The following is a 27,005-nucleotide window of genomic DNA, read 5'->3' as shown; positions in this document are numbered from 1 at the left end:
TGCTAGTCTTCTAGTGAGGGAAGTGCGGACTGCAGTGGACATGGACTCACTGGCCAGCTTTTTGATCGTGTGTCTTGGCGGGACTGCCTTGCCATGACACAGGGGAAGAGGACACACTCAGTCCTGATGCAACTGGTGAGCTGGGCTGGATGGGAAAGGGACTTCCCCTTTTCTGAGGAAAAGGGGAAGGGGTTAGGAGAAGGCGGGAAGGTGGGACTGGAGGGGAGAAGGGATGTAAAGTGAATAAAAAATTAAAAAAATAATTATTAAAAAAGAAAAGAAAAGGTATGCACATAAAAGTGCTAGTCCTTCCATGCATGAAGAGGACCTAGACCACCTGTTCAGATGTAGCCCATAGGCAGCAGGCCTGTGTCTGACATGAACTGTATTGCCTGATCTTTGATCACTTCGACATGGTTGGGGGCACTGGGGGTGGGCATTGCCAGGCCACAGAGGGAGAAGATGCAGGCCATCCTAATGAGACTTGATAGGCTGGGGTCAGATGGTAGGAGAGTAGGGCTCCCCCTTTCTGAGAAATAGGGGAGAAGAAGGAGGAAGGTGGGACCAGGAGGAGATGAGGGAGGGAGCTATAATCAGGATGTAAAGTGAATAAATTATAAAAAAGTAAATTTTAATTAAAAAGGGGGAAAAGTACTGGTCCTTGAAGCTTATGGTCTGTTATAGGTCATTTATATATTCTTTCTACATTTGTGCTCTGCAGGTTAACTGTAGCCCAGAACAAGATGGAACCTTCCATCTTTTGACAGCTGGCTTCTTTTATATGTTGCTCTTGGTGCAAATTTTTCTAGTCTCTATTCTGCCAGGGAAGGACCTACACTTCTCTAAAGATACTAGTCCAAGAGAAATCAGTGTTGTTGTAATAAAGCTCCTTATAAAAACGGTAAAAAAAAAAAAAAAAGGCATCTTCCCAAACAAACATGTAGTCCAATTTGTGTTGGCAAATACTTCTGAGCATGAGACCTGCTCTGGAGTCTGGTTGATATACACATCCATTGTCACTCTATTGAATAAAACATATTTCTCCTTCCAGCAACTATAAATCGTAAGTATCTTCTTGGCCAGGGGTAGGCCTTTGTGCCCTCTTGCCCCTCTCCTGTTGAAGATTTGTCTGGCTTGAACTTGATGCAGACCTTGTGCATGCTGTCACAGTCTCCGAGTTCTTATGTGCATCAGCCTTGTTTTGTCTGGAAAGTGCCATTTCCTTGAAGTTGTCTATCACCTCTAGCTCTTAGAATCTTTCTTCTGCATAGACCCCTGAGCCTTGAGGAGAGGGATATGATAGAGATAACCCATTTAGGTCAGGTTGGACCCTCCAAAGTCTTTCACTGTTTTGGTTTTCTTTGTTAATTGCTATCTATTGCAAGGAGAAGCTTCTCTGATATAGGTTGAGTGATACACTGATCTCTGAGTATAGCAATATATCATTAGAAGTCATCTTATCATTATGTTCATTTAGCCACATAATAGTAGGTTTTTCTCTAGGGCCCAAGACCTATCTAGATTCTTGGTCTCAATTACAGGGCTATGGGTTCTATCTCATGATGTAGGCTTTAAATCCAATGAAAACGTGATTGGTTACTTGTACCACATTTGTACCATTATCGTACCAGCAAAGTAAAATTCGTAGTTAGTTGGGCAGAGTCATGTTGGTTTTAAATCCAGAGAAAGACGTGAGATGGCCAGCTGTCATACTATGTACAGTCAGAATTCTGGTTCCCTGTGTCACTCTAAGGCCCTATTTTCGTCTCAAAAACAAGTAAGCAAATGTCTCCCCTACAAAGCAAAACAAAACAACTCCTAAATCAGTAAGGTGGAACAAGGGAGGAAGGGAGAAGGTGATTGAGACTATATTTTAGTGTGACCAGCTAGGCACGCTCTACCATGTTTTTGTTTTTCTCCAAATGTGATTCCTTTGTGATAAAATAATAGAACAATCAGTGTCTGGTTGCAGTCACCCTGCCTGAGACTTAGACTGTACTATGCTCCATCTGCTTGTCTGGAATGCTCTGACAAATGCATCGCTATGCTCATTTGAGGATGATTGTGCACACATGGTTCTAAACATTATTGAAATTTTTAGGTCTGTTTAAATCAGTTGAATGGGTTTGCTGATTTGAGTGATGTCAAGGTCCTTTTCTTTTATAGCTTGCTCTCCTCACTCACTCCTTTTTCTTTTTCCTTTCTCACCTCTCCCTTCTTTCCTGCTCTCTTCTTCTGCCCATCTCCCTCCCTCCCTCCATCCTTCTCTCCCCTGGTTCTCTCCTTACCTCCCCTCTCTCCTCACTCTAATTTCCCCCTCTTTTCCTTCCTTCTTCCCCTCTAGATCAGTGGTGACCCCCAACCACAAAATTATTTTTGTTGCTGCTTCATAACTGTAATTTTGCTACTGTTACTAATTATAATGTAAATATTTTTGGAGACAGAGGTTTTCTAAAGGGGTCTTAACTTAAAGGTTGAGAATTGCTGCTCTAGGGTCTTATGTAGCCCAGACCAGCCTAAGACTCCTGATTCTTCTGCCTCACACTTTTATGTACTGGGATTACAGGTATGTGTCCCCATACTCATATTTTTTGAGTGATCTACTTTGGGACAGGTATGTATTAATGTGTGGACATATAGGATTTATTTATGTTATGATCATATCAGATTTATGTGTAGGGCAAAGGGGAGAAGGAAGGGCTGTTTTTATTGAATGTCAGTGTAATACAACTCCACTTACTTGTGCTCTTACAGAAAAGAACCAGAGGGAATCCCTTAGGTTACAGTCCTTTTGGAAAAATAGTACAGGCTGGCTTAAAATTCATTTTCTAGTGGCCTCAAATTCAATCCCTATGCCTCAGTCTCCTGAATGCTGGGTATATTAGATGTGATCTGCCATTCCAGGTGTGTGTGTGTGTGTGTGTGTGTGTGTGTGTGTGTGTGTGTATTGCTAAAAGGCTTAATTTTGCTCAGAAAAAACTAACTACTGTATCCAAGTTTTTCTGTTGCTATAATTTCATAAAGCCATTTTTTTCCCAAAAATTTAGAGATATGTTCTTAGAGTTGTTATTTTGACTATGAATTTCTTTGTAATATTTTACTCTGGTTTCCTAAGTGAATATTATAGCATTAATCATCTGGGGATAGTTACAGCAATTGCAAACCATAGCACTGGAATATTGTGGGAAGAATTTATTAACTTTCCTGCCCTGTGTAAGATGAATCTTTCATTCAGCATGATCTTCATGTGATTTACTTAGACTGTTAATCTGGTTTGCTGAAAGTAGATGTACATTTTGAAATCTCCCAGCTAAACTTTGTAGACTCTTCACAAATATGAACACTAGGAGGACTTGCTCAGCATTTTATTCGTGCCTCTGCTCACATGTTGCTTTCTGTTGAAGCATCTTTAAAACAATGCAGTGTTGCTATAACCCCCACCCATTCTCACACTCTTCAGTATCTCAGCCAGCGCTTTCATTTCTTCCATAGTTCTGATTGCATTTATCCCTGGTAAACTGTTGTGTTTCCTGCTGTATTCTTGGCTCCTAAAATAGTATATGGCCCTGTAAAGCACTCCAGAATGAGTTCTTAAATGCATATAATGTGTTATTAGTCTGTCACCCCCATTAAGATAAAGGCTTTGTGACAGTGCTCACCAAGGGTGGACTTTCCACCATTTGTTTAAGAGTGAAAGGCACAAATCACAAATAGTCATTGAATTTGTGTTTTTGTATTTATATACACATGTGTGGTTTTTAGTTTTTATTATATGTTTAACTTGTATAAGACATTTTTTCTTTCATTCAAAATAGAGCCCTAAGAAGGATGCAGTTTTATAGTAATGTCTGGAACCCACAAATTCTTCTACTAGTTTTCACTGATGTGGATGGGCAGTTTAACAAACAAGGTCACAGGTTTTCTTCAGCAGGTCAACAACACATGGTTTCTTTCTTCTTTCCTTCTTTCTTCTTCCCTCCCTCCCTCCCCCCCCCCCCCCCTCCCCACCCCACTGATACTGAAGGTCCCCTTCTTCCATCTGACTCTAGCCTATCAGGTCTCATCAGGGCTGGCTATATTGTCTTCCTGTGTGGCCTGGCAAGACTGCAACCCCTCCCCTCCAGGGGGAGGTGATCAAAGGGCAGGCCACTTAGTTCATGTCAGAGACAGCCCCTGTACCCCTTACCAGGGAACCCACTTAGAAACTGAGCAGCCCTGGGCTACATCTGAGCAGGGGTTCTTGGTCCTCTCATGGTCCTTGGTTGGAGTACTGGTCTCTGCAGGGACTCCTTGACCCAGATTTATTGGCTCTGTTGGTCTCCTTGTGGAGCTCCTGTCCACTCCAGGTCTTTCTATCTCCTCTTTCTTTCATAAGATTCCCTGCACTTTGCCTAAAGTTTGGCTGTGAGTCTTAGCATCTGCTTTGATACCCTGGTGAGTACAGTCTTTCAGAGGCCCTCTGTGATAGGCTTCTGTCCTGTTCCCTGTTTTCTCCCTCCTCCAATGTCTATCCCATTTGCCTTTCTGAATGAGGGTTGAGCATCTTCTCCAGGGTCCTCTTTCTTGCTTAGCTTCTTTAGGTGTACAGATTTTAGTATGATTATCCTATATTATATGACTAATATCCACTTATAAGTGAGTGTATACCATATGTGTCTTTCTGGTTCTGTGATACCTCACTCAGGATGATCTTTTCTAGTTCCTGCCATTTGCCTGCAAATTTCATGTTTTCCTTGTTTTTAATTGTTGAGTAGTATTTCATTGTGTAAATGTACCACAATTTCTATATCCATTCCTCAGTTGAGGGACATCTGGGTTGTTTCCTGATTCTGGCTATTATGAATAAAGCTGCTACAAACATGGTTGAGCAAATGTCCTTATTGTGTACTTGAGCATCTTTTGGATATATGTCTAGGGGTGGTATACCTGGATCTTAAGGTAGCACTATTCCTAATTGTCTGAGAAAGTGCCAGATTGATTTCCATAGTGGTTGTATAAGTTTACATTCCCACCAGCAGTGGAGGAGGTTCCCCTTTCCCCACATTCTCGCCAGCATATGTAGTCACTTGAGTTTTTTTTATCTTAGCCATTCTGATGGCTGTAAGGTAGAAATCTCAGGATCATTTTGATTTGATGACTAAGGACCTTGAACATTTCTTTAAGTGTTTTTCTGCAATTCCCTATTCTTCTATTGAGAATTCTCTGTTTAGTTCTGTACCCCATTTTTTAATTGGACTACTTGGTTTGCTTTTTAACTTCTTGAGTTCTTTATATATTCTGGATATTAGCCCTCTGTCAGATATAGGGTTGGTGAAGATCCTTTCCCAATCTGTAGGCAGTCTTTTTGTTCTGATGACAGTTTTTTTTTCTTTACAAAAGCTTTTCAGTTTCATGAGGTCCCATTTATTGATTGTTGATCTTAGAGCCTGTGCTGTTGGTGTTCTGTTCAGGAAGTTGTCTCCTATGCCAGTTCAAGGCTCTTCCCCACTTTTTCTTCTGACAGATTTAGTGTGTTTGGTTTTATGTTGAGGTCTTTGATCCACTTGGACCTTAGTTTTGTTCAGAGTAATAAATATGGATCTATTTTCATTTTTCTACATGTAGCCATCCAGTTCTACCAGCACCATTTGTTGAAGATGCTATCTTTTTTCCATGTATGAAGCTCACAAGGAGAGCAGCAGAACAAAAAAAAAAAATGTGGGCCCAGGGGTCATTCCTGAGACTGACACTCCAACCAAGGACCATTCATGGAGATAAACTAGAACCCTGGCACAGATGGAACCCATGGCAGCCCAGTGTCCAAGTGGGTTTCTTAGGAAGGAGAACAGGGGCTGTCTCTGACATGAACTGATTGGCCTGCTCTTTGATCACCTCCCTCGGGGGCGGGGGAAGGGACCCTTCCCAGGCCACAGAGGAAGACAGTGCAGCCAGTCCTGATGAGACCTGATGCCTGGGGTCAGAGGGAAGGGGAGCAGGACCTCCCCTCTCAGTGGACCAGGGGAGGGACATAGGAGGAGAAGAAGGAGGAAGGGCAGGATTGGGAGTGGATGAGCAAAGGGACTACAGCTGGGATCCAAAGTGAATAAATTGTAAGAAATTTAAAAATTTAAAAAAAAGAGAACCACAAGAAAAACTGAAAAAAAATCATGTATTTTTTCACACATTTTTCTGCTTTAAATGTGTTTCACTTCATGGAGATTTTTGTGTGTGTGTGTTTTAATAAGCTATAAGAGCTGTAATAGTCTCCTGCAGATATTTTAATATTAGTTATTATTCTACTTCAAAAAAAGAAATAAGTGAATAAATTGTAATAAATAAATAAATGAATGAATAAAATATAATTTTAAAAAAGACTTGCTTTAAGGCCTTAAAAGATGTTATATTTTGGACAAAGTGTTATGGACTGCTGAGAATAATATATATTCCACAGCTATTGAATAAAATGTTCTACATATTTCTCATAAGTCAATTTGACCTGTGGTACAGTTTAACTCATTTTTTAATTTATCTGGATAATCAATGTATTAATGGGAGTAGAGTACTGAATCCATTGTTGTTACTGCATCTGGACCTACTTGTTCATTTATGTCTCATACTGTTTGTTCTATGAAATTGAGTACAACATTCATAATGTATATTTTTTCAATTGTTACATCTTCTTAATGTATTGTTTCCTTTAAAGTTATGTAATGAAGCTGGGCATGGTCATGCAGACTTGTAATCCCAGTACTTGGGAAGCAGAGGCAGGCAGATCTCTGAGTTTGAGGCCAGTTTGGTCAATAAAGTGAATCCTAGATAGCCAGAGCTCTGTTACACAGATAAACCCTGTCTCAAAAAGAAAAATGTACCACAATTTCTGTATTGATTCCTCAACTGAGGGACATCTGAGTTGTTTCCAGATTCTGGCTGTTATGAATAAAGCTGCTATAAATATGGTTGAGCAAATGTCCTTGTTGTACACTTGAGCATCTTTTGCATATATGCCTAGGAGTGGTATTACTGGATCTTGAGGTAGCACTGTTCCTAATTTTCTGGGCCCACAGTTCAGTCTGGGATGGTGATTAGAGCAGGAAGGCATGTGGCTTTGGGCTGGTGATAGAGTGTCTGCCAGGACCTGGGAACTCTTCTGGGGTTTAGCTGGGTGACGTGAGAATGGAGCCAATTGCTTTCCACATGTGGGGTTTTCTCTCACCTGGGAAATAAAATCGCTGGTGTTTTAGAGCCCACAGTTTGGCCTTTTGGTTGCTGTGCAGTCACTGCTATCCTACTTGATAGACACAGTGTCTTCTTGGCACTACCATCTTGGATCCAGTCATTTCTTTCTTTTTTCATTAATTTATATCATACTCATACAGACAGGAAAGAATACTGTCATATGTCTGTCACATATCAAACTCAACAGATTAATGATCTAGATTATTTTCCTATTTGTCTCTTTCTATTGTTGATATAGATTTATATATTTTTGTGTGCTTTATATTTTGATTTCAGGTCCAAAATGAAGAATAAAGGCTTTATATCGCTTAAAAGTATTTAGTTAATTAGTTTGTTTTATGTATGTGTCTACGTGTGTCTATGTGAGTACCTGTCTCATGGGCATAGGTGCCTCTGGAGGTTAAAAAGGGCATTTAATCCCCCAGGATTACAGGCCAGAGTTACAGCCTCATGTTAGTGCTGGGAACTCAACTCTGATTGGCTGTACGAACAGCACATGCTTTAAACTGCTAAGTTGTCTCTCCAGCCTCAAGGCTTCATATGTTTATGAGAACATTTTGTAAATGCCTACATCTTATTTTGTCTTGTCCACAACATCTGTGTTCTTGGGTAGCAATTGGCTTTACCTTAGCTCCTCCTCCTTTTCTGTGAGTTCTGGGTTTGGCCTTTGGATTATATCCCAGAGTTCTTGGATGTTGTGGCCATGTTTGTTTTTTTCTTTATTGCTGTTTGAATGTGGAATGTCATCAGCTTTGTTCTTCATTCCCAATATTTTCTTTAGTGCTAGGTTGAGTTTGTGGGTGATGGTTTCTAGTGTATATTTATTTGATTGGCTGAGTTGTTAATTTCCAACATTTCTATTTGATTTTGTTGTCTCTTTTCAAAATCTCTCACTTTCTTTGCTGACTTTTTCTTTCATGTTGACTTTTTCATCCATATTGCTAATGATTTCATCCATATTGCCAATTTTCCCCTCAAGGTTGCTGACTTCCATTTGAGGTCCTGGGTTGAGTTTATCTGTATCATTGTTGAGGTCACTGATTGTTTTCACAAGCAAACTTTTGGAATTGTCCTCTAGTGCTTTACCTACTTCTGTATCTTTGATTTCAGTGTTGAAGAGTTGGGATCTTTTAGAGGAGCCATGTTACTTTGCTTTTTCTTGTGTTTCAATGTTAATGGTTTGTGCATCTGCTTTTCTGAATACCTCTTTGAATTTTATTTGGGATTTTCTACAGAGCAGCCTCCTGTTTAGGGCTCAACTCCATGTAGCCCTCCAGAGATGATAAAATTTGCTTTTGGATGATGCTTCTGTCCCCATGGTCTACTTTTTGTTTGGCTTGACTAGGTTGCTTTTGGTGTATTGCTCATTTTTTTTCTTTCCCCCTCTGTACTTTTCAGTGTCTTATCACTATGGTTTTGAATTTCTGAAGCTCCTTCTCTCCTCTCTTTGGAACAGAGTCTAGCTTTCTTTATTTTGACTTTTCCTCATTTGGTCTCATGGAAGCAACATAGAGCCTACTGTCTTATCTGGAAGTCATTCTTAGCGGTATCCAATACCTGGGTGAATTCTTTCATCTTTTCTTAACATGCTGATTGCTTCTATGTGATAAAATTTCATGAAGCAGCATGGAACTTTCTGGTATTAGAGGCATTTGGAAGAGGGGATAAAAATGGAGCTCAGAATCCTGAGAAGGTGGTATCTTGAAGACTTGAGTACCAGCTTGGCATTGCTGGCTTGTTTGTCTACCTGAGGTAGTCTGTGCATCAGTCATATGTTATTATCATCTAATGTTGCCAGCTACCTGCAGTGTTCTAGAAGAATTTTTATTTTATTTTCTTCAGGCGATTAAACCAGAGAGCAATGACAAAGAAACAGAAGCTACTTATGAAACTGATATCCCTGAGGAGTACTGTGAGCATCACCTCCTGCGGCAGTCCCCAAAAGGCTGTAATAGCCCCGATGTCATTATAGAGGCTCAGTTTGATGACAGCGACCCAGAAGATAGACATGGCAACACCAGTGGACTGGTTGACGGTGTTAAGAAATTGTCAGTTCATACTCCTGAGAAAGGTAAGTGTTGGGCAACTGTTTGACATTTTGTTGCACAAATGATTTTTTTTTTTAAAGTTGGAGTCTCTCTCTACAACAGAGTAAGAGACTCACAGAATAACTGATATATTCGTAAGTCTGTGGAGGCTTTTAGGAAAGGGATATCTGGTAGACTGGCTATAAGAGAGAGAGGTTTGTGTGGGTAGTCGTTGCCACTACCATGTCTGATCAAAGCTACTATCAAGGTTTGTGATAGGCTTTGAGTTATTATTGGTAGTTAGCTGCAGTGTGTTCTGTTTCACCCTGTGGTTGATAAGAACAGATTATCCTCCCTTCCTTTTCCTTTCCTTCCTTCCATTTATCCCTTACACACGTTCTACCATTGAGCTGTACCTCCAGCCAGAATTAAGCAAGTCTTAAAAATCCATATTAAAAAAAAAAAAAACAACTTTATTTTACATTCTGTTTTGCTTTAGTTCAGTATATAATTTAAAAATGTATTTGTCATTTGTGGTAGGCATAGATCACTTTGAATTTTGAAAGTATTTTGATTCCAAGTGTTAAAGAAATCCAGTCTTATTTTTCTGAGTGGCATATAAACCATGGGTTTGGGGATTATTGAAAATGTCAAATTGCAAACATATGGTTTGTAAGAGCTGTACCCAAAGGCTTTATTTGGCCACACTTCAGGAAACTTAAGAGCAAGAGATATTTGTAAGTTAAGTATTGCAATATCTAGGTTTCTAAGAGGTTCTAAAATATAGAAGCTATATTTCCAGCCAGATTTGAGTTTTTTATATACTTAGAACTGGAGACAAGTGAACAACATGGGCCTGGCTAGGCTGATGAGACAATAAGCATTGTTATCAGGGCATTTCTGTCCCATGAAACACTAGAAGGAATGCCAAAAGATTACCAAAGGAGGATGTTGAGCAGACAACCTATGGTAAGGTCTGGCAAGCACAGTTCAGTAATCTTGAAGGCTGGGCTGATTTCAGAAAGGATTGCAGAAGTGCTGCTGTTTTTCTCCACTGCTAATGACCTTAGCCAGAGAATATGCTCTGAAAGCATGTGTCCTTTTGGTGGTAAGGATTACTCATTCAGAGTGACTTTCTCAGCTTTGAGATTCACCTTAAATAGGCAGGCTAGTATTTTTGCTGTTATTCTTTTTTTTTTGGTTCATTTTTTTAATTAATTTAAAAAAAATTTAATCTGTTATTCTTGTTTACCTTCATTTCCCAGGTGTACTGACCTGAGCGCACCCAAGTTACTCTTGTTTTTTTTTTTTTTTTTTTTTTTTTTGGTATGCCTAGGTAACTAGTGCTTTTATTCTTCAGGGATCAGGCAGTTGGATCCTCATTTGGACAAAATTCATTGACATTTCTTTCTTCTGCTGCTTCTCCTTTCCTCCTTTAAAAATAGTTGAATATTGTCTTCCTTCTAACAGTGCATGCATGTTGTATACAGCAACATTTGTACTAGAAGTTTTGCCATTTTAACGAGAAGAGAAGGCTATAACCAAAACCCTAAATAGTCAATGTTTTATTAACAAGCTCACTAAGAAGAAAGATACAGGACAAGTCAAGAAAGGAAGATTTTAGAGCCAGTTGCAGGTTTGAGCAAAGCTACTTAGAAGAAATCCAGTTCTGGTGGCTCAATTACTTTGTCCTTTGTCCTTTGAGAAGTCCACTGTGTCTTTTGGGAAGCTCTGACTGTTGCTTGATGTGTCATCTGCTGTAATTCCCATCTCTGTCACAGGAAAAGCTCACAGAATGCTTCACACAACTGTGGTGTTTGTCCTTTTTCCTTATTCTTTCCACATGTTTCTAGCCCAGTACTCTTTCTATTGCTTTCTTAGTAGCCTTAACTGAGGGAGCAGCGTCAATCCTTCCCTCAGTGTCAGGTGCTGGTCCCGCTCTCCAGCTGCCTCCAAATAGAGAGTGTGTGAAGCCACATGGCTGTTTCTCATTTCTTGCTCTCTTGATATTTAGGAAAATCACAATTTGCTCTTTTAAGAAATCGCAGCATTTTTAAGGGTATTTCAACCAGCTTTTATTGCTTAGGATAATATAAAATCTGGTTACAGTTAAGATGTTAGTACTTTTTGTATCATTTAAGGTTTTTGAAAGTTGTTATTGAAATAAATCATAACCTTAAGAACACCATAAACAAACTAAGACTTCTAGAAAGGTTCTTTGCTTTGTATTGTACTTTCAAGTATATTATTAATTCTAATTCATGCTTGTGTTTCAAAGTGTTATTTTAAATGTCTTGTTTCTATACCAGAAGCAATGCTATAATATATTGCATGTGTATGCTAGAATTTCCCCCTTTATGTTTAGGAAACTTTAGTGTCTTCTTCTCTGGTAAGTGAGAACACAGCACCAGTCTAGTTGTTTGTAACCAGTAATCATTGAATTAAGAGAAATGGCCTCTGTATATCTCAGACCCACTAGTTTCTCCCAGGAAGAATATATATGCATATATACATGTATGAACAAATGAGAGAGAAGATGAGCCAAAGACCTTGGCCCTGTTTGAGGATCCAGCTCCATGGCTTCTTGAAACTGCGTTTACTGCTCCGTAGGCATGGCTTCCTGTCAGCATGGAAACCTCTTGCAATGGCTGGGAGTGTCGCTAGGTGATAGAAGCACTTGCCTAGGACGCACACATTCCTGGATTTGATCTTTAGCACTGGGAACAAAGATTTGCCATTGTTTAGAAGCTTGGGACTGGTTAATTAAATTTCACTTTTCTTAAATGCATCAGTGGCTTTGGAAAATGTTTTGGCAAAGGTTGCCTGGTTAGCAAGTTCCAAAGGATAAAAATCTTTGCCAAGTGATATAATAGCTTTGTATCTTTCATCACTGGGAATGGTAAGAACAGCTTTGGTCTCAGAATCAGGTGATCGTGTGAAGTATATTTCATGCCCTCTAACTCAGGAGGTCTTCCAGAGACCTTTTCCAGTTTCCTTGTCTGGTGGTGACTACCAGTACCTGATGGGTGAGCATAGATTTGGAGTGTGAGGTAAATGACACCTTCGCTTCTATTTCCCAGCCAACTGCTTCTGCTTTTCCCAAGGGAGACTCTGTGACTAATCCTTAATCTCTCCTGAGATTTGAATTGGTCTCTTACCATTCCTTATAGGCTTGCTCAAGTCACCATTGGGCAAAAGAAGCCCTCCCTCCTCCCACCCCAATGGCCTCCTGGAACTTTGAGTGCCCATATTTCCTTGAGTTTTCTTTCCTTCCTTCTGTCTGGCTTAGGAAAGCAGACCCATGTGATTATTTAGATACGGTTCATTGAGTTATCAAAAACCCCAAGATCCTCTTTTCCAAATTGTCTGCCTTTCTAAGATCCGAATTTCTTCTTTTCCAGATCTCCACTGTACATAAAGGTGGTTCATACAACCAGAAAACAGTTACATTTGCTTCAGAAATTAGAATAAATTTTAAACACCTATAATTTCTATTATCTAATATTTTGTGCCAATCTTTAAAAATCTGATTTAAAAAATATAAAACCTTGTCCAGACTTTTTCTTAAACAAAGGGTACAATGGAAATTTTTGCTTCCCTATTTTTTTTATAGGATGGATAATACAATAATATTGGCTAAAGAAATGATGACCAGTAACTGTAATATCCTAAGACCCTCGCTCTTTTTTTTAAGACCCTTACTCTTATACCAGCCATAGCCTTCTCTGTGGAGTTTTCAGAAGAGATACATGCATAGAAGACAAAGTGAGACAGGGCAGTCTTCATTAAGCAAGGCCTTGATCTAAGCCAAGATGATTTCACCCGACTCTCCCACTGGCATTGTCTTAGCCTTTTTATATCTTATTGCTGCCAATGGGTAGGAGTGTCCAGATCTCTATTTTTACCCTTTTCTTTTAGGTAGTACTGAAGACTGAACCCAGAACTTCTTACATGCTAGGCAAGCCCTGCATCTCTAAACTGTTTGACTATCCCCAGCTTTCCAGTTTCTGCAGTCCAAGTTAAAGTCTGAAAATTACTTTGTCATATCCTATTAATGTGTCAAGGTAACTCCATTTTTGATGATTTGCAAAAATTCTTACCTGTTCTTTGTAGTAAACTCCTGAAGTTTAGTCATTGTAATACTTTTTAAAATATTTTGTCATTTAGTTATTTGTCTATTAAATTTTTCCATGATATCTATAATTGAAAAAAACTTCAATTTTGGTATATGACATTAATCATATTTTCATGTGTTTTTAAGTTTTTCCCTGTTCTCAGATGTCAGGTCTTTCTCCATATAATCTTTTATTAAAGATTTACCTTTTGATGGGTTTTATGATGTGTTCTTTATTGATTGAGATTATCATTTGGATTTTTCCTCTGGTTTGGATATTGAACATTCTTAAATTCCTAGAATAAATCTTACGTAATCCTGATATGTTACTGTTTTTTGAATATACTATAAGGTTCATTTGTGCACTGTGCAGTGTCTGATTTTTTGTTTCATGTTAAAAAGGATATAAGATTTTCTTGCCATTATTCAGTATTTAGAGTCAAGATTATAATAGCTCCGTAGAATGGCCTAATTTTTTTTTTTTTTTATCATCCTGAGTTAGGTAACCCAGAAGTAGAAAGGCACATATGACATATACTCACTTATAAGTGGATATTAGACATATAATATAGGATAAACATACTAAAATCTATAGTCTTAAAGAGGCTAAACAACAAGGAAGACCCTAGGGAAGATGCTTAATCCTTATTCAGAAGGGCAAACAGGATAGACATTGGAAGTAGGAGAAGACAAAGAACAGGACAGGAACCTTCCACAGAAGACATCTGAAAGACTCTACCCACTAGGGTATCGAAGGAGATAATGAGACTCATAGCCAAACTTTGGGCAGAGGGCTGGAATCCTTATAGAAGAAGAGGGAGATAGAAAGACCTGGAGGGGACAGGAGCTCCACAAGGAGACCAACAGAGCCAAAAAAACCTGGGTGGAGGGGTGCCTGCAGAGACTGATACGCCAGCCAAGGACCATGCATGGAGAGGACCTAGACCCCCCTGTTCAAAGGAAGCCCATAGGCTGCTCAGTTTCCAAGTGGGTTCCCTAGTAAGGGGTACAGGGGCTGTCTCTGACATGAACTCAGTGGCCTGCCCTTTGATCACCTCCCCCTGGAGAGGTGCAGCCTTGCCAGGCTACAGAGGAAGACAATACAGGCCAGTCCTGATGAGACCTGATAGGCTAGAGTCAGATGGAAGAGGAGGAGGTCCTTCAGTATCAGTGGACTGGGGAGTGGCAGGGGCGAAGAGGGAGGGAGGGCAGGATTGGGAGAGGATGAGGGAGGGGGCTAGAGCTGGGATAACAAAGTAAATAAATTGTAATAAATAAATAAATAAATAGATAAATAGATAAATAAATATAAAGTTAAATTTAAAAACTTTAAAATAAAAAGTTGTTTTTTGTTTGTTTTTACTGTTTTTTTGTATTTTTTCCAGAGTAGCTTGTATAAAGTGCAAATTAACTGTTTTTTTTTCTTAAGATTAGTAAAATGCATTGTAAGTTGTTTGTACCTGTTGTTTTTTAGAAAATGAGATTGTTGTTTTCAAACATATTAATTGATATTTTCAAATTACAAATTTCTTCTTGTGCCAATTTTGTTTTAGTTTAATGAGAATTTATCCATTCAGATGTGTTAGCATCATGATACTCATATTACTGTTCAATTTATAAAATTATTTTAAAATCTCTTATTAATTTTCATCTCTTTTATTCTGTATTATAATTATTTAATCTCCATCTTCCTTCCCCATTCTTCTCTCATAATGACTCTTGAATCTAGAGCCTCACGCATGGGGGGAATGTGTTTTAGCTCCAGCTCTGCTTGTATTTTGAAGCAGAATTTTACTAGTTTTTCAGGATGGTCTTGAACTCATTCTGTTGCGCTCATGGGACTCGAACTTGTAATTATTATGCCTCAGCCTCTCAAGGAATTAAGACTATAGAGCTGTACTACTTGACACAGCTGGTTGGAGTTTTTTTCCTAGTATTTTTTTTCAGTACATCACAATTTTATTCCCCAATAAATATCAATACTTCATGTAATGTACCAGTAAAGTCATTGGCTTAAATAACAATAGATTAGGTAAATTCTTGGGGAAATATTTTGGCAAAAATGATTGTTTAGTTAATCTACTACAAAACTCACACAGAATGAAGAATGTAGAAAGACACATATGATATTTACTCACTTATAAGTGGCTATTAGACATATAATATAGGATAAACATACTAAAATCTGTAGTCTTAAAGAAGCTAAACAACAAGGAAGACCTGTATTCTGCACGGGGGGAGAGGCATACGATGTCATACAATGTTGTCGATAATTATGCAAAAACTCTCCTGTTCCAGTTTGTGTTAGGCAAATGCTGTACCACTGAACTGCGTCCCTACACCTTATCTGCTTATATTAATAACCAAAACTATTACTGTATAATAATATTTCTTCCGTTATCATATATAAACTTTGGTCCCTATTCTTACTCTATACTCTCCTTATTCAGAAAATTATGCTCAAGGATCTTGCTTATTGTATTTCTGAATTATCATAGAGCAGGCATTCAGCTGGCAGTAGCCTAGGGCAGAGTAGTAGACTGGGAGGGAGATGAACAAGGTACATGTCCCCTGTACCATGTTCCTGAAATGAGGGAATTGGTCAGAAATCTTTGAGTAAGTATATAGTTTTAGCAATAGTAGAGATTTAGTAAGCTAGACTGTGATGGGACATGAACATGAATGGCTTGGGGTTCTTCCATGAGTACTACTCAGTCTCTGAAAAGCATTATAGCTTCTGCCTCTTTCCTTTGCTATGTGTTTATTCACATAGCATTTATGGAATGATTATGATGCTAGCGACATACTGCTATGTGCAGGTCTGTTATTTATTGACATATCATTAGACTTGCTGTTTTTCAGGATTGTCCTTTTCACCCCCATCCCCGTGTTTTTAAATCCAGGCGTCATTATGGCCTGCTTGTGTATTTCTCTTTAACAGAGAAGACCTGAGGGCTTGGGTGGCAGTGCACGCTCCTAATATTACAATTAATTGGTTAGATAGAATCTGTTCTATTCATGGTCCCCTTCATAATACCTGGGAGTAGTTATGCTTGTCAGCTGTTTTGCTAGCACTTTTAGTACACAATTATTATAGTAGAAACTTCAAACAGCTTGTCACAAACATTGTTCAAACATTGTCTGCAGACGGGGTCACCAGTCCTCCGGCGTGTCAGTTGTGTGTTCCTAACCTTACAAGAATAACCAAGTAGAGGCAAAAGTGCTGACAGGCTTCCTGTGTTTCCTACTGCTCTTCTGCTCCCAGTGGGCATTCTCTGAACAAACTGAAAACTGTAAGTTCTCTGGAACCCCCCTCCCTTGGGCTCTTCAAATTCTCGTCTCAATAGGATGAGACTCTTGGTCTCTTGCTTGCTGTGTCCTTTTAGCTTTTTTCTTGGTTCCCTAGATTGTTTTATAATCTACTTTCTTTGAGCTCATTGGCAATGAGACAGGAAGAACAACTTTCCTGACTGGTAACATCCTTTTCTCCTTCTTCCCTTCCCATGCTAACTGAACTTAATTCCTCCTCCTCCCACTCTTTTCTCCTCACCCACTCACAGATTTGGTCTATTCAGTGTCATTCAGTCTATGGCAGTGACAGCAAAGGACTAAAACTCATATCTGTTGATACATATATTATATTGCCTTAGAACTTCTAGCAGGACCAGTGAGATAGCTCATTGGTGAAGGCACGTGCTACCCCACATGGCAGATCTCTGTGACCCAAATGATGGAATGAGAGAATCAGCTTTTGCAAGGCGTCTTCTGACCTCCCTGTGCAGAGTGTGCATGTTCAAAAACACACGCACGAGCACGTGCACACACACACACACATACACAGAGTAAATAAATAAAATATGGTAATGCTGTTACCCCCACTCCCACCTCTAATTACAGAAACATGGCTCTGGACAGATCCACTACAGCAGATAGTCTTCCTAGCAGGCAATGCTCTATACCTAGTAGCTCTTAGTCAGGCACATCACATTACTAACAGTTATTTCCTAACACTGGATGAAAATGCAAGTTTTACCTATAGCTTCTAGGAAGGTAGTAGGAAAGAGTCACCTAAAGTAGCTATGGAAAAGGGATCGATTGTTAGAAAGAGGAGAGATTGACAGCAGTGGTCATTCAGATCAGCCATGCAGCAAAACCTGACTGTTACCTTGAATGGAGAATAGATGGTGAAACATTCAGAAGTAGGATGAACAGTGGCACATCAGATGTGAGACAGGCAGAAAGGAATTCAAGGTTAGCAACTGATAGGTGCTTATAGTCTTAAGTGAGAAAGAAAACTAAGGGTAAGAAGGGCTATGAATTCAGGTTCTGAATGTTGAACTTGAGTGTCATAGAGGACATTCTGTTTGCGATAACCAGAAAGTGGTTCAAAACAGAAGTGCGGTCCTCCAGGACATTATACATCTCTGTGTGTTAATAAAGCTATGGGGAATCAGCAAGCTTGTCAAGTAGATGGGTTGTACTTGTATTTGCCTGGAGGAATCATTGCTAAAGCAAAACAAGCTGGTGGATACAGAAAACTCCGGGGTAAAGTGAGGACAGTAACAGATTTTGAGAGCTTTGTACAAGACCTAGGAGAAAGAAGGAGTGATGAATATTTTGGAGAAATGAGAGAGTAACTCATCTTCTTTTAGTGGATGTCAAGTGGTTGGAGATTATTTTCATGTAAGAAGATTCTCTTAGTTCTTTGAGACCAGCCATTATTTGGGAGGTTGTTCTTTTATTTTCAAGCCTTATTTTATAGCAAGGTAATAAAAAACATTTATTTCAGGACTCATTGAATAGGTCCAGAAATCTGTGAATCAGTTGTGAAGTTCATTCCTGCTTTGCCTCTTCCTGTGTTCTAGAGGCTTCTTCTCTGTGAAGTGAAAGTTCTAGTCTTAGGGAAGACCCAGTCAAGTAATTCTTCCCTTTTTCTCTCTTGGCTAGCCTGTGCCACATTTATTCACTTGAACAATGAAATCTTTTTTTGTAACTTGTTCTTTAACCTCCTTCCTTGAAGCTTTTTAAAATTAAAATCATAGTAAGTTCCTTATGAGCATATATTCATTCTGAATGCTTAGTTAGAGATCATTCATTCATTGCCACTACACTAAATTGTATGTGCCTACAGGTCCATCTTGTTGGCATCCAGCTCCCTTTGGATCCGTCTAAATAAGTCTCATTCTCCTTTGAGAACTTTTGGAAACGGTTTTCAAGTCAAGCAGAAACATGCCAAGAGAATCTGCTTGATTAATGGTCTTGATGTAATGATGTTTATGACTTGTGGAGATTTTTAAAAAGTTAGTGAGGATTCCAGCTTGTTCTCTTAGATAAAAAAATAGGCTGTGTCTTTTTGGCTATGGAAGGCCCATCAGTAACGGCAGGTTGTATTCAGCACTGTGTAGTTGAACACTGTTTATGGCTTTCAGATAATGCTAACTCGTGAGCATATTGGCCCTTTCCTTCTACCCCAAGTACCCACTCTCTAGTCGCCTCAAGGAAAGCACAGCCTCACAGTGAAATTTGTCCTGTACCTCAGTTAAGGGCTAACTGCTTAGATCTGACTAACTTGCTGGGCTTTTTAGCTATCCCACTTTGTAGCTCACCTTGCTCTATTGGCTCTTTAGTTCTGCTTTGAGTGCTCCCTTGGCCCTACTGGTGCAGTAGGGTCAGGATCCAAGTCTGTCTGTCTTGCTTTTGGCTTCTTTAGCAGTAAAATGGTTTCTAATAAGATGTAGCAACAGTGTGCAGGATAAGAACTGAAGCATGTTTGCCATTTTCCCTATTCATAAAAATCCTTTCTAATAAACACCTTGACCATTCCATGGGTTCTTACATAAATCAAATGAGGTATTGGAGGGGAAAGCTCCTCTAAAAGGATGAAGCTTTGCCTTCCATTGTCAGATTTTCCAAACCACTTTGTTCAAGCCTGTCTTGAGCTAAGGAGTGTCACACGACTCTCCTGCAGGGATTCTCAGACTGCACACAGCATCATTGATGAGCATTCTTGGTCTCTGATGGCCCTTCCTCTCCAGGCCTCCTCCTTTTGGGTGCTTTGCCTGTCTGTGCACCTGAGTGTGCTGCTCAGGCCCCAGGGCCTCCAAACACATCCTGCTTATTTTTTGCCCTGTGTCTGTGCCTCCTCTTTCTGCTGTGAAAGCTACCCAGTCTTAGCCTTTCCCGTGAAGATGACTCCTGTTCTCCCAATCTCAGCTATCTTTTTAGAAGTGTATTTGTTTTCTATTACCATGCAGTAAATCACCACAGACTTGGAAGCTTAGCACAATGCATCTGTTATTTTGATTCTAGAAGGTAGGAGTCAGAACTTGGCTCATCTAGGACCTTTGCTTCTGGGCTCTTCACAAGGCTAAGGTCAAGCTGTTGGGTCATCTGAAGGCTGAACTGTAAGAAAGATCTGTTTTAAGCATCAGTGGAGTTGACTAGAGTGAGTTCCTAGAAGGTTTGGAGCTGAGATCCTCACCCTTTTGCTAGTTGTATGCTAGAGGCTGCCTTTGGCTGCTTCCTACATAGGTCCTTCTACTTTATCACTGGCTTCAGAAGACTTAATAAGAGAATCAGCTAGCAAGATGGAAGGCACAGTCATTTAACTAAATCATGGAAGTAGCATCTCATTATCTTTGCTTTATTCTATTGCTTAGAAATAGATCACAGGCCCTGCCTATGATTGAGGGGGTTGGGATTATATAAGGACATGCAATGAGAGGGCAGACATGAAATGAGAGGGCGGACATGATTTGTAAGCCTGGTTACCAAAGATTTTTCCAATTAAGCCTTTACTTATTTCTTCTAACAAATGTATGATCATCCCTTTTGTGACTTTTTTTATACTACCTAGTTACTTCTTACTAGTATTTTTTTATGGTTGGCTTTGGTTCTTTATTTCCTTCATGTGACTGTTTTTGCACATCTTTAATTCAATTGCGGCTCCCAGAATAGTCTTCTTTTGCACATTGTTCTGCAAAATACGTCTTCCTTCTGTTCAGTGAAATTGAAGGACCAACCAGTCTCTGTCCTGTGTAATGCTTGAGTCTCCTTTCTTTCTCAGCAGATACACTGCATCCATTTTATAAATCTTCAGATTTGCCAATTGGTAGCAAATCAGTGACTTACACATGTGTCTATAATCTGGAATGGTTGCTCACACTGCCCTGATTTTCATCAGTGCTAAAGCCAGTTATCTTATTAAGGAAAAGCAGTTGTCCATCAAATACACAAATAATACCAGCCTAAAACACTAGCTGGTTTTGAGTGATTCCTTGTTCTGTTTCCTGGAACTTGATGGATCTTAGAAATGATATAATCTCTAAAAACTAATTTATTCCTGTTTAAACTAGCTGGCTCCTGTTTCCTTTTAATAATCATTTTGTGGCCCCGCTATTTCTAGGTCATAGTAAATGAATTGAAAAGAGGGTTGGCCTTTGGGGAAGCAGTATTTAATTTCTTTCCTTTCAACCAGCAGTAATCTGGTCCCCATTATGCCTATTTAAGATGTCCTATAAGGTGAATACACTTTAAAAGGCTTGTAACAGATATGGTATCATTTGGTATCTGTGGATTTGCGAACTCCAAACGTGGTATAACTCATCTGTTCTAGCTTCCCATGCTCAGGGACCATCCCTGTGTAACTCTCTAAGATAGCTTCTAACCTTTTTAATTACTTGTCCTGTTAGTTTACTAACTAGTTGTTAGAAGGCAGGTAAAGAAACAATAATCTGGTTTTAGTGAACACATTTGTGGTACTGAAATGTTGGTATCACAGTAAGATGTAATGGCTGGTCCCTTAAGAAAAGCTGAGGTGAAAGCCAACTTAAACTTGGAGAAATCATTCATCTGTTGAGAAAGATGTAGAATGGGTGAGTTAAAGACAGCTAGGGGTGAAAGCACACGAGTGTATATGTCTGCATTTTAGGCCTTTGGGGAGCCATGAGGCTAAAAGCCAATTAAAGCTTTAGTAGAGAGGAATTTAAAAGTCATTTCTCCTGGGCAGAGGAAAGATTTGGAGCAGAGAGTACTTGGAGAAAAGCAGGAGGGTGTTGATGTTAATGCAGCCAGCTCCTAGGAATTGGAATCACTGCAAAGACCCATCTAGATGATCCTGCGAAGGAGTCAGGTTGGGGCCCCAAAAGAGACACTAGGACTCTGCCCCAACCCGGGAACCTGAGGGTTGTGCATGGTCCGCAAAGAGGAAAGAGGCTGCATCCTGCCATGTTAGTTCCTCTCTTTCTAAACTCTGACCAGTTTTCAAATTAATATTGTTCAGGGAAATTGATAGTCTTGGGAGTTTTTAATCTCTTGCTGACTGAGTATTAACTTCTTTTTCATTCACTTAATAATTTTTCAAAAATATTTATTTATTTATTTATTTATTTATTTATTTATTTATTTATTAATTATTTATACAGCATTCTGTCTGCATGTGTGCCTGCACACCAGAAGAGGGCACCAGATCTCACTATAGATGGTTATGAGCCACCATGTGGTTGCTGGGAATTGAACTAGGACCTTTGGAAGAAACAGCCAGTGCTCTTAACCTCTCCAGACTTCACTGACTTATTTATCTTAATATATTAAGGCTTTTTTTCACCAGTCTCTGCCCATATATTTCCATCAGGTGGTTCATTGTTACCTAATTTATATTTCAAGTCTCTATCACAGGATATAGACTGCATTTCCATCTTGGATAGAGAACATCAGCATATGTTTGTTCCATTGTGACCTCAAACTCAGAAAGTGTCCAAAAATGAAGTTGACTCTTCCAGTGTTTGTTAGCCAGGCAAATATCTCAGACAGCATGATTTCCTTTTCCATTCTTATTTTCATCAGTGCCACTTCATTTCTGGAGGTAGTGGCATGGTAGGGAGAAGAGGAGGTACTGGCATTAATCAGAGTCAAGCTTGTATTCTGACCTGCCCCTTTGCTTTCCTAACCAGTATCCTATGGAAAGCCTGTTATTTGGTGTTTTTGAGCTCTGTTTCTCCAAATTTTAAAACTGTCATAAAATCCCTGTCTACTTCACTTGGACTGCTAGGGAATGTTGAATCTAATACAATGTGTGACATCTAATACAATGCCAGCTCAGCTCAGCGATGAGTTACTAGTTGCTGGGTTTAGTGTGATCAGCACCGTGCTTGTTATGTGCAGGCGTCTTGGGACAGGTTCTCATTCATGTTTGTTAATGTCGAATAATGAACTCTTCTTATACTAGGTCTCTCTTGTGCTTTTTACAGATGTGGTTGGCCCACATCTTTCAGAGGAGACAAGGCCCGTGTGTAATCTCATCCCCTCTTGTAGTGTTCCAGTGCAGAGCAAACAAATCTTGGGCTTTCCGAGGATAATCTTTTCTGCTGGGCTCTGATCCTATTCCTTCCTTCTCAGGGACCCCTCCCTTTCCTAATTGTGCGCACTTCTACCACACCTTCATTACTTGTTTCTTCCCATCAGATGCTAACCATTCCAAGCCTTTCTTATCTTAAAAAAATAAAATATTCAAAACTGTGGCAATTTCTCTCTCCCTGTAAAGCCACCACCCTGTATTATTCTTCCTCCTCATAGCTAGACTTCCTGAGCCCATTCCACACCCTCATCCTCATAGTCCACATCACGCTTGATTTCCCAGGCACAGCACCCTGGATTTTCTTTGTTTTATTCATTAAAATTTGTCTCACCAGGGTTACCTGTGACCTTGTTACTATAGCCAGATTGTTGAGCATGCTTTTTCCATTGAAATGTTTTCAGGGTTTGGCTTCTGTGACCCCAAATCAGCCTTCTTTTTTTACTACCCTGCAGACACATCTCAGTTTCCTTTGGAAACTTTTCTTCTTTTGCGTTGCTTAAATCTGCTGTCCCAGGGCTCTCACCCTCCTAATGTAAACAGTCTCTGAGGGACAGCCATTCTGTTCATCTGTTCTCCACACACAGGTGACTTCCACAGGCTATTTCTAGCTCAAATCTTCCTCTCAAGCAACAGATCTAATAGCAGATGCCTCACGATCACTAACTCCCTGAGCTTATGTCCTTTCATGCTTACCTCCGTGCTGTTCCTGTAGTAGCCGGTTGCTCCTCATACTTCAGTATGCCTTAGAATCACCTGAAAAGCTTATTAAAATACTGATTGCTGGGCTTTATCCCCAGAGTTTTTGGGTCAGTGAGTGTACTGGGACAATAGGAATGGTATCTTGAGGGTATAACCTGTCCCACAAAAGGCCCCATAGTGTACAAAAAGGAAAACTCATTTGCAAGACTTTCATTTGAAAAGAAAAAAAAAAAATGCTGCTAGTGTGCCATGCTAGAAAAGAGCCTTGTAGGGAGATGTTATTCTAGATTTAGTTTTCAAGTTTTCTGGCTAGTTTTATATCAACTTGGCATAAGCTAGAGGCATTAGAGAAGAGGAAGCGTCAATTTAGTAAATGCGTCAATGAGATTGAGCTGTAGGAAAACCTGTAGGGCATTTTCTTAATTAATAGTTTATGTGGGTGGCCCTAGCCCATTTTGGGTGGTGTCACCCCTGGACAGGTGGGCCTGTGTTCTATAAGAAAGCAGGTTGCTCCAGGTCTTGTTATTTCCTACTTCTTTCATGAAATTCCCTGCACTTTGCCAAAGGTTGGCCATAAGACTCAGCGTCTGCTTTGACACCCTGCAGGGTAGAACCTTTCAGAGGCCCTCTGTGGTAGGCTCCTGTCCTGTTCCCTGTTTTCTCCTTCTTCTTATGTCCATCCTCTTTGCCTTTCTGTGTGGGGTTTGAGCATTTAGCCAGAGTCCTCCTTCTTGACAGGAGCTCCACAAGGAGAGCAACAGAACCAAAAAATCTGGGCACAGGGGTCTTTTCTGAGACTGATATTCCAACCAAGGACCATTGATGGAGATAAACTAGAACCCCTGCACAGATGTTGCCCATGGCAGTTCAATGTCCAAGTAGGTTCCATAGTAATGGGGACAGGGACTATTTCTGACATGAACTCATTGGCCTGCTCTTTGATCACCTCCTCCTGAGGGGTGAGCAGCCTTACCAGGCCACAGAGGCAGACAGTGCAGCTACTCCTGATGAGACCTTATAGACTAGGATCAGAAGGAAGGAGAGGAAGACTTCCCCTATCAGTGGACTTGGGGAAGGGCATGCATGGAGAAAGGGGAGGGAGGGATCCACGGGGGGATACAAAGTGAATAAAGGGTAATTAATACAAATTAAAATAAAAAATGAAAAAAAAAAAAAAAGAAAGCAGGTTGCACAAACCAATTGGAACAGCTCAGTAAGTACCACCCCTCCATGGCCTCTGCACTAGCTCCTGCCTCCAGGTTCCTGCCCTGTTTAAATTCTTGTCCTGGCTTTCTTTAATAATAGACAATGATGTGGAAATGTAAGCCAAGTAAACTTTTTCTTCCCCAAGATGTTTTTGGTCATGGAGTCTTTCTTTCTTTCTGTCTTTATTTATTTATTATTTATACAGCATTCTGCCTGCATGCCAGAAGAGGGCATGTTAGCCACCATGTGGTTGGTGGGAATTGAACTCAGGACCTTTGGAAGAACAGTCAGTGTTCTTAACCTCTAAGCCATCTCTCTAGCCCCATGATCATGATGTTTCATCACAGTCATAGTAACTCTAATTAAGACACCAAGGTACTCAGAGGCCAGTGTAGCCATGTACAAGAGTGTCCAACATCTTCTCAAGCTAATGATAGAACTTGGTGTCATTTATGTAGTGCCTGTTCTCAGGCATACAGAATGCAAGAGTTAATAAAATCATGGAGGCTTCCACCAAGATTTCTGAGAAAAGCCTGGGGATCATTCAAAAGAAATGGGATCATTTTTACTTGTAGGGAGCCCCTGAGAGGTCAAGATGTGAATATGAAGCATGTGTCATAATTGGGAGCTCAGGATACTGAAAAATGCCAAACATATGATATGCTTGCTAAAGAAAACTTCAGGCAGTGAGTGAAACTGGCTTAGGGTGCCAGGTCACAGGGCTGGGGCTGCTGAAGCCTGTTGGTGCTTATTGTGATACCATGTGTTCCAGATCCTGGACAGGGAGCTACAGGATTTGATTTGCTAGGTTGCATCTTACATAAATTTTCCTTGTTATCCTCCTGTTCTTCACTTTAGGAATGGAAATGTGTGCTTTGTGCTATTGTATATTGGGAGAATGTAGCAGCTAAGGTTTTACCTCAAGTCTAAGAAGGGGCTTTAGACTTTGAACTCTGTGAGAACAGTTAAAACTGTGTTGGCCTAAATGTACTTTTGCATTTGAGATGCCCATGAGCTTTGGGATCCTGGAAGTAGAAGGTTATGTTTTAAATCTGAAAGTACCCAACAGGCTCATATTTTGAATATGTATTCCCTAGCTGGAGGCTTGTGCTCTAGGGGAGCTGTGGAACCTTTAGGAGTTTGGGTTTAGCTGCAAAAGCAGGGCAGTAGGGGCAGTCTGGGCCCTAGTTCTGGGTGCTGTCTGTTTTCTGGTCTTCCACAGTATGAACAGCTGTGCTCTAGCACATACTCTTGCAGCCATGGTGCTCTGCTCTAAAACATGGAGCAAAACAGCTCAGAGCTGAAACTAATGAAATTATGAGCTAAGACATTCAGTCCAATGAGTTGTTTCTATTTTGTTGCAAAAGTAAATAATACATAGGGTTGTAAGTTCCATTTTCTACAACAAAAAATGTGACTTATTTTATATTGTTGCTATTATCTTCTGTAGTCTTGGCAGTCACTTGTGCCTGGGTTAAAGGATTAGATTCACTCAAAACTCACTTTAAGAATCTAGGCACAACCATGTAATTCCAGCACTTAGGAGGCTGAGGCAGGAGGATCATGATTATGAAGTCAGTCTATATTATGTAGCAAGGCCTTGTAACAAAACTGCCCAACCAACCAAACAACAACACCAACATACCTTACAGTAAGAGTTAATGAAAACAATAATGTTGATACCACCTAACAATTTTTGATAGCATACTTGTGTCAGGGTTACTACAGGTCAACATAAATTATACAGTTTTGAGTTAGGTAAAAATTCAGGGACAGAATAACCTACGCAAAGCTGCAGTGCTTAAACTATTAAGGTTTGGGTTTTAATTTCTGTCTCTGACACCAACATTATTGGGGTTTGTCACTTCTATGGATTGAAGTAGAGAAATTACACCAAGAGGCTCCTATCATATGATAACTCTAAAACTTAAAGTCCTTCCACGTCTGTTTATAGCTGAATTACAGAATCTTCTGTTGCCCTCCTGCACACATTCGAGCTCATCCACTGCAACTGGCTTTTTTCTAGATCTTGTCATACTGTGGTAGGAACAGCGTAGACTGGAACCATGAAGGGTTTGGATCCCATTTCTGCTAAGCGCCTATTTGATTGAACCATGGGATAGATACACTGCTTCCCTCTTTGACTACTTAGGACTTTCTCCTAAGATGCTGGGCGAGAATACTAACCTTGTGCATTGGTGAGAAAAAGCATCATGAAAGTGCCTGCTTCTTTCTATCCTTCGTGCTTTTGTCTTAGTGGGACATGGGGCAGTGCCACAAGGAAAGCCCACTGTGTTTCTTGTGAAGATTGTCACTACCACTCATGCATCCATGTTTGTATGTATGTATGTATGTATGTATGTATGTATGTATGTATGTATGTATGTAT

At 39.9% G+C, this 27,005-nt stretch overlaps 1 protein-coding gene across 4 annotated transcripts in view; it reads left to right on the top strand.

Annotated features, from left to right (window-relative positions):
• Dis3l2 (DIS3 like 3'-5' exoribonuclease 2) overlaps nt 1-27,005 on the top strand; it is a 320,053-nt gene that overhangs the window by 95,671 nt on the left and 197,377 nt on the right. For all 4 annotated transcript variants that reach the window (XM_055616630.1, XM_055616632.1, XM_055616629.1 and 1 more), the window contains one exon: nt 9,058-9,286. In XM_055616630.1, the coding sequence (XP_055472605.1) occupies nt 9,058-9,286 (229 nt within the window). The remainder of the gene's footprint in view (nt 1-9,057; nt 9,287-27,005) is intronic.

Source organism: Psammomys obesus, unplaced genomic scaffold (genome assembly GCF_907164565.1).
Source record: "Psammomys obesus unplaced genomic scaffold, mPsaObe1.curated_primary_1811, whole genome shotgun sequence".
NCBI lineage: Eukaryota > Metazoa > Chordata > Mammalia > Rodentia > Muridae > Psammomys > Psammomys obesus.
The sequence above is the reverse complement of the archived record's forward strand: the minus strand, read 5'-3'. Positions and strand labels throughout refer to the sequence as shown.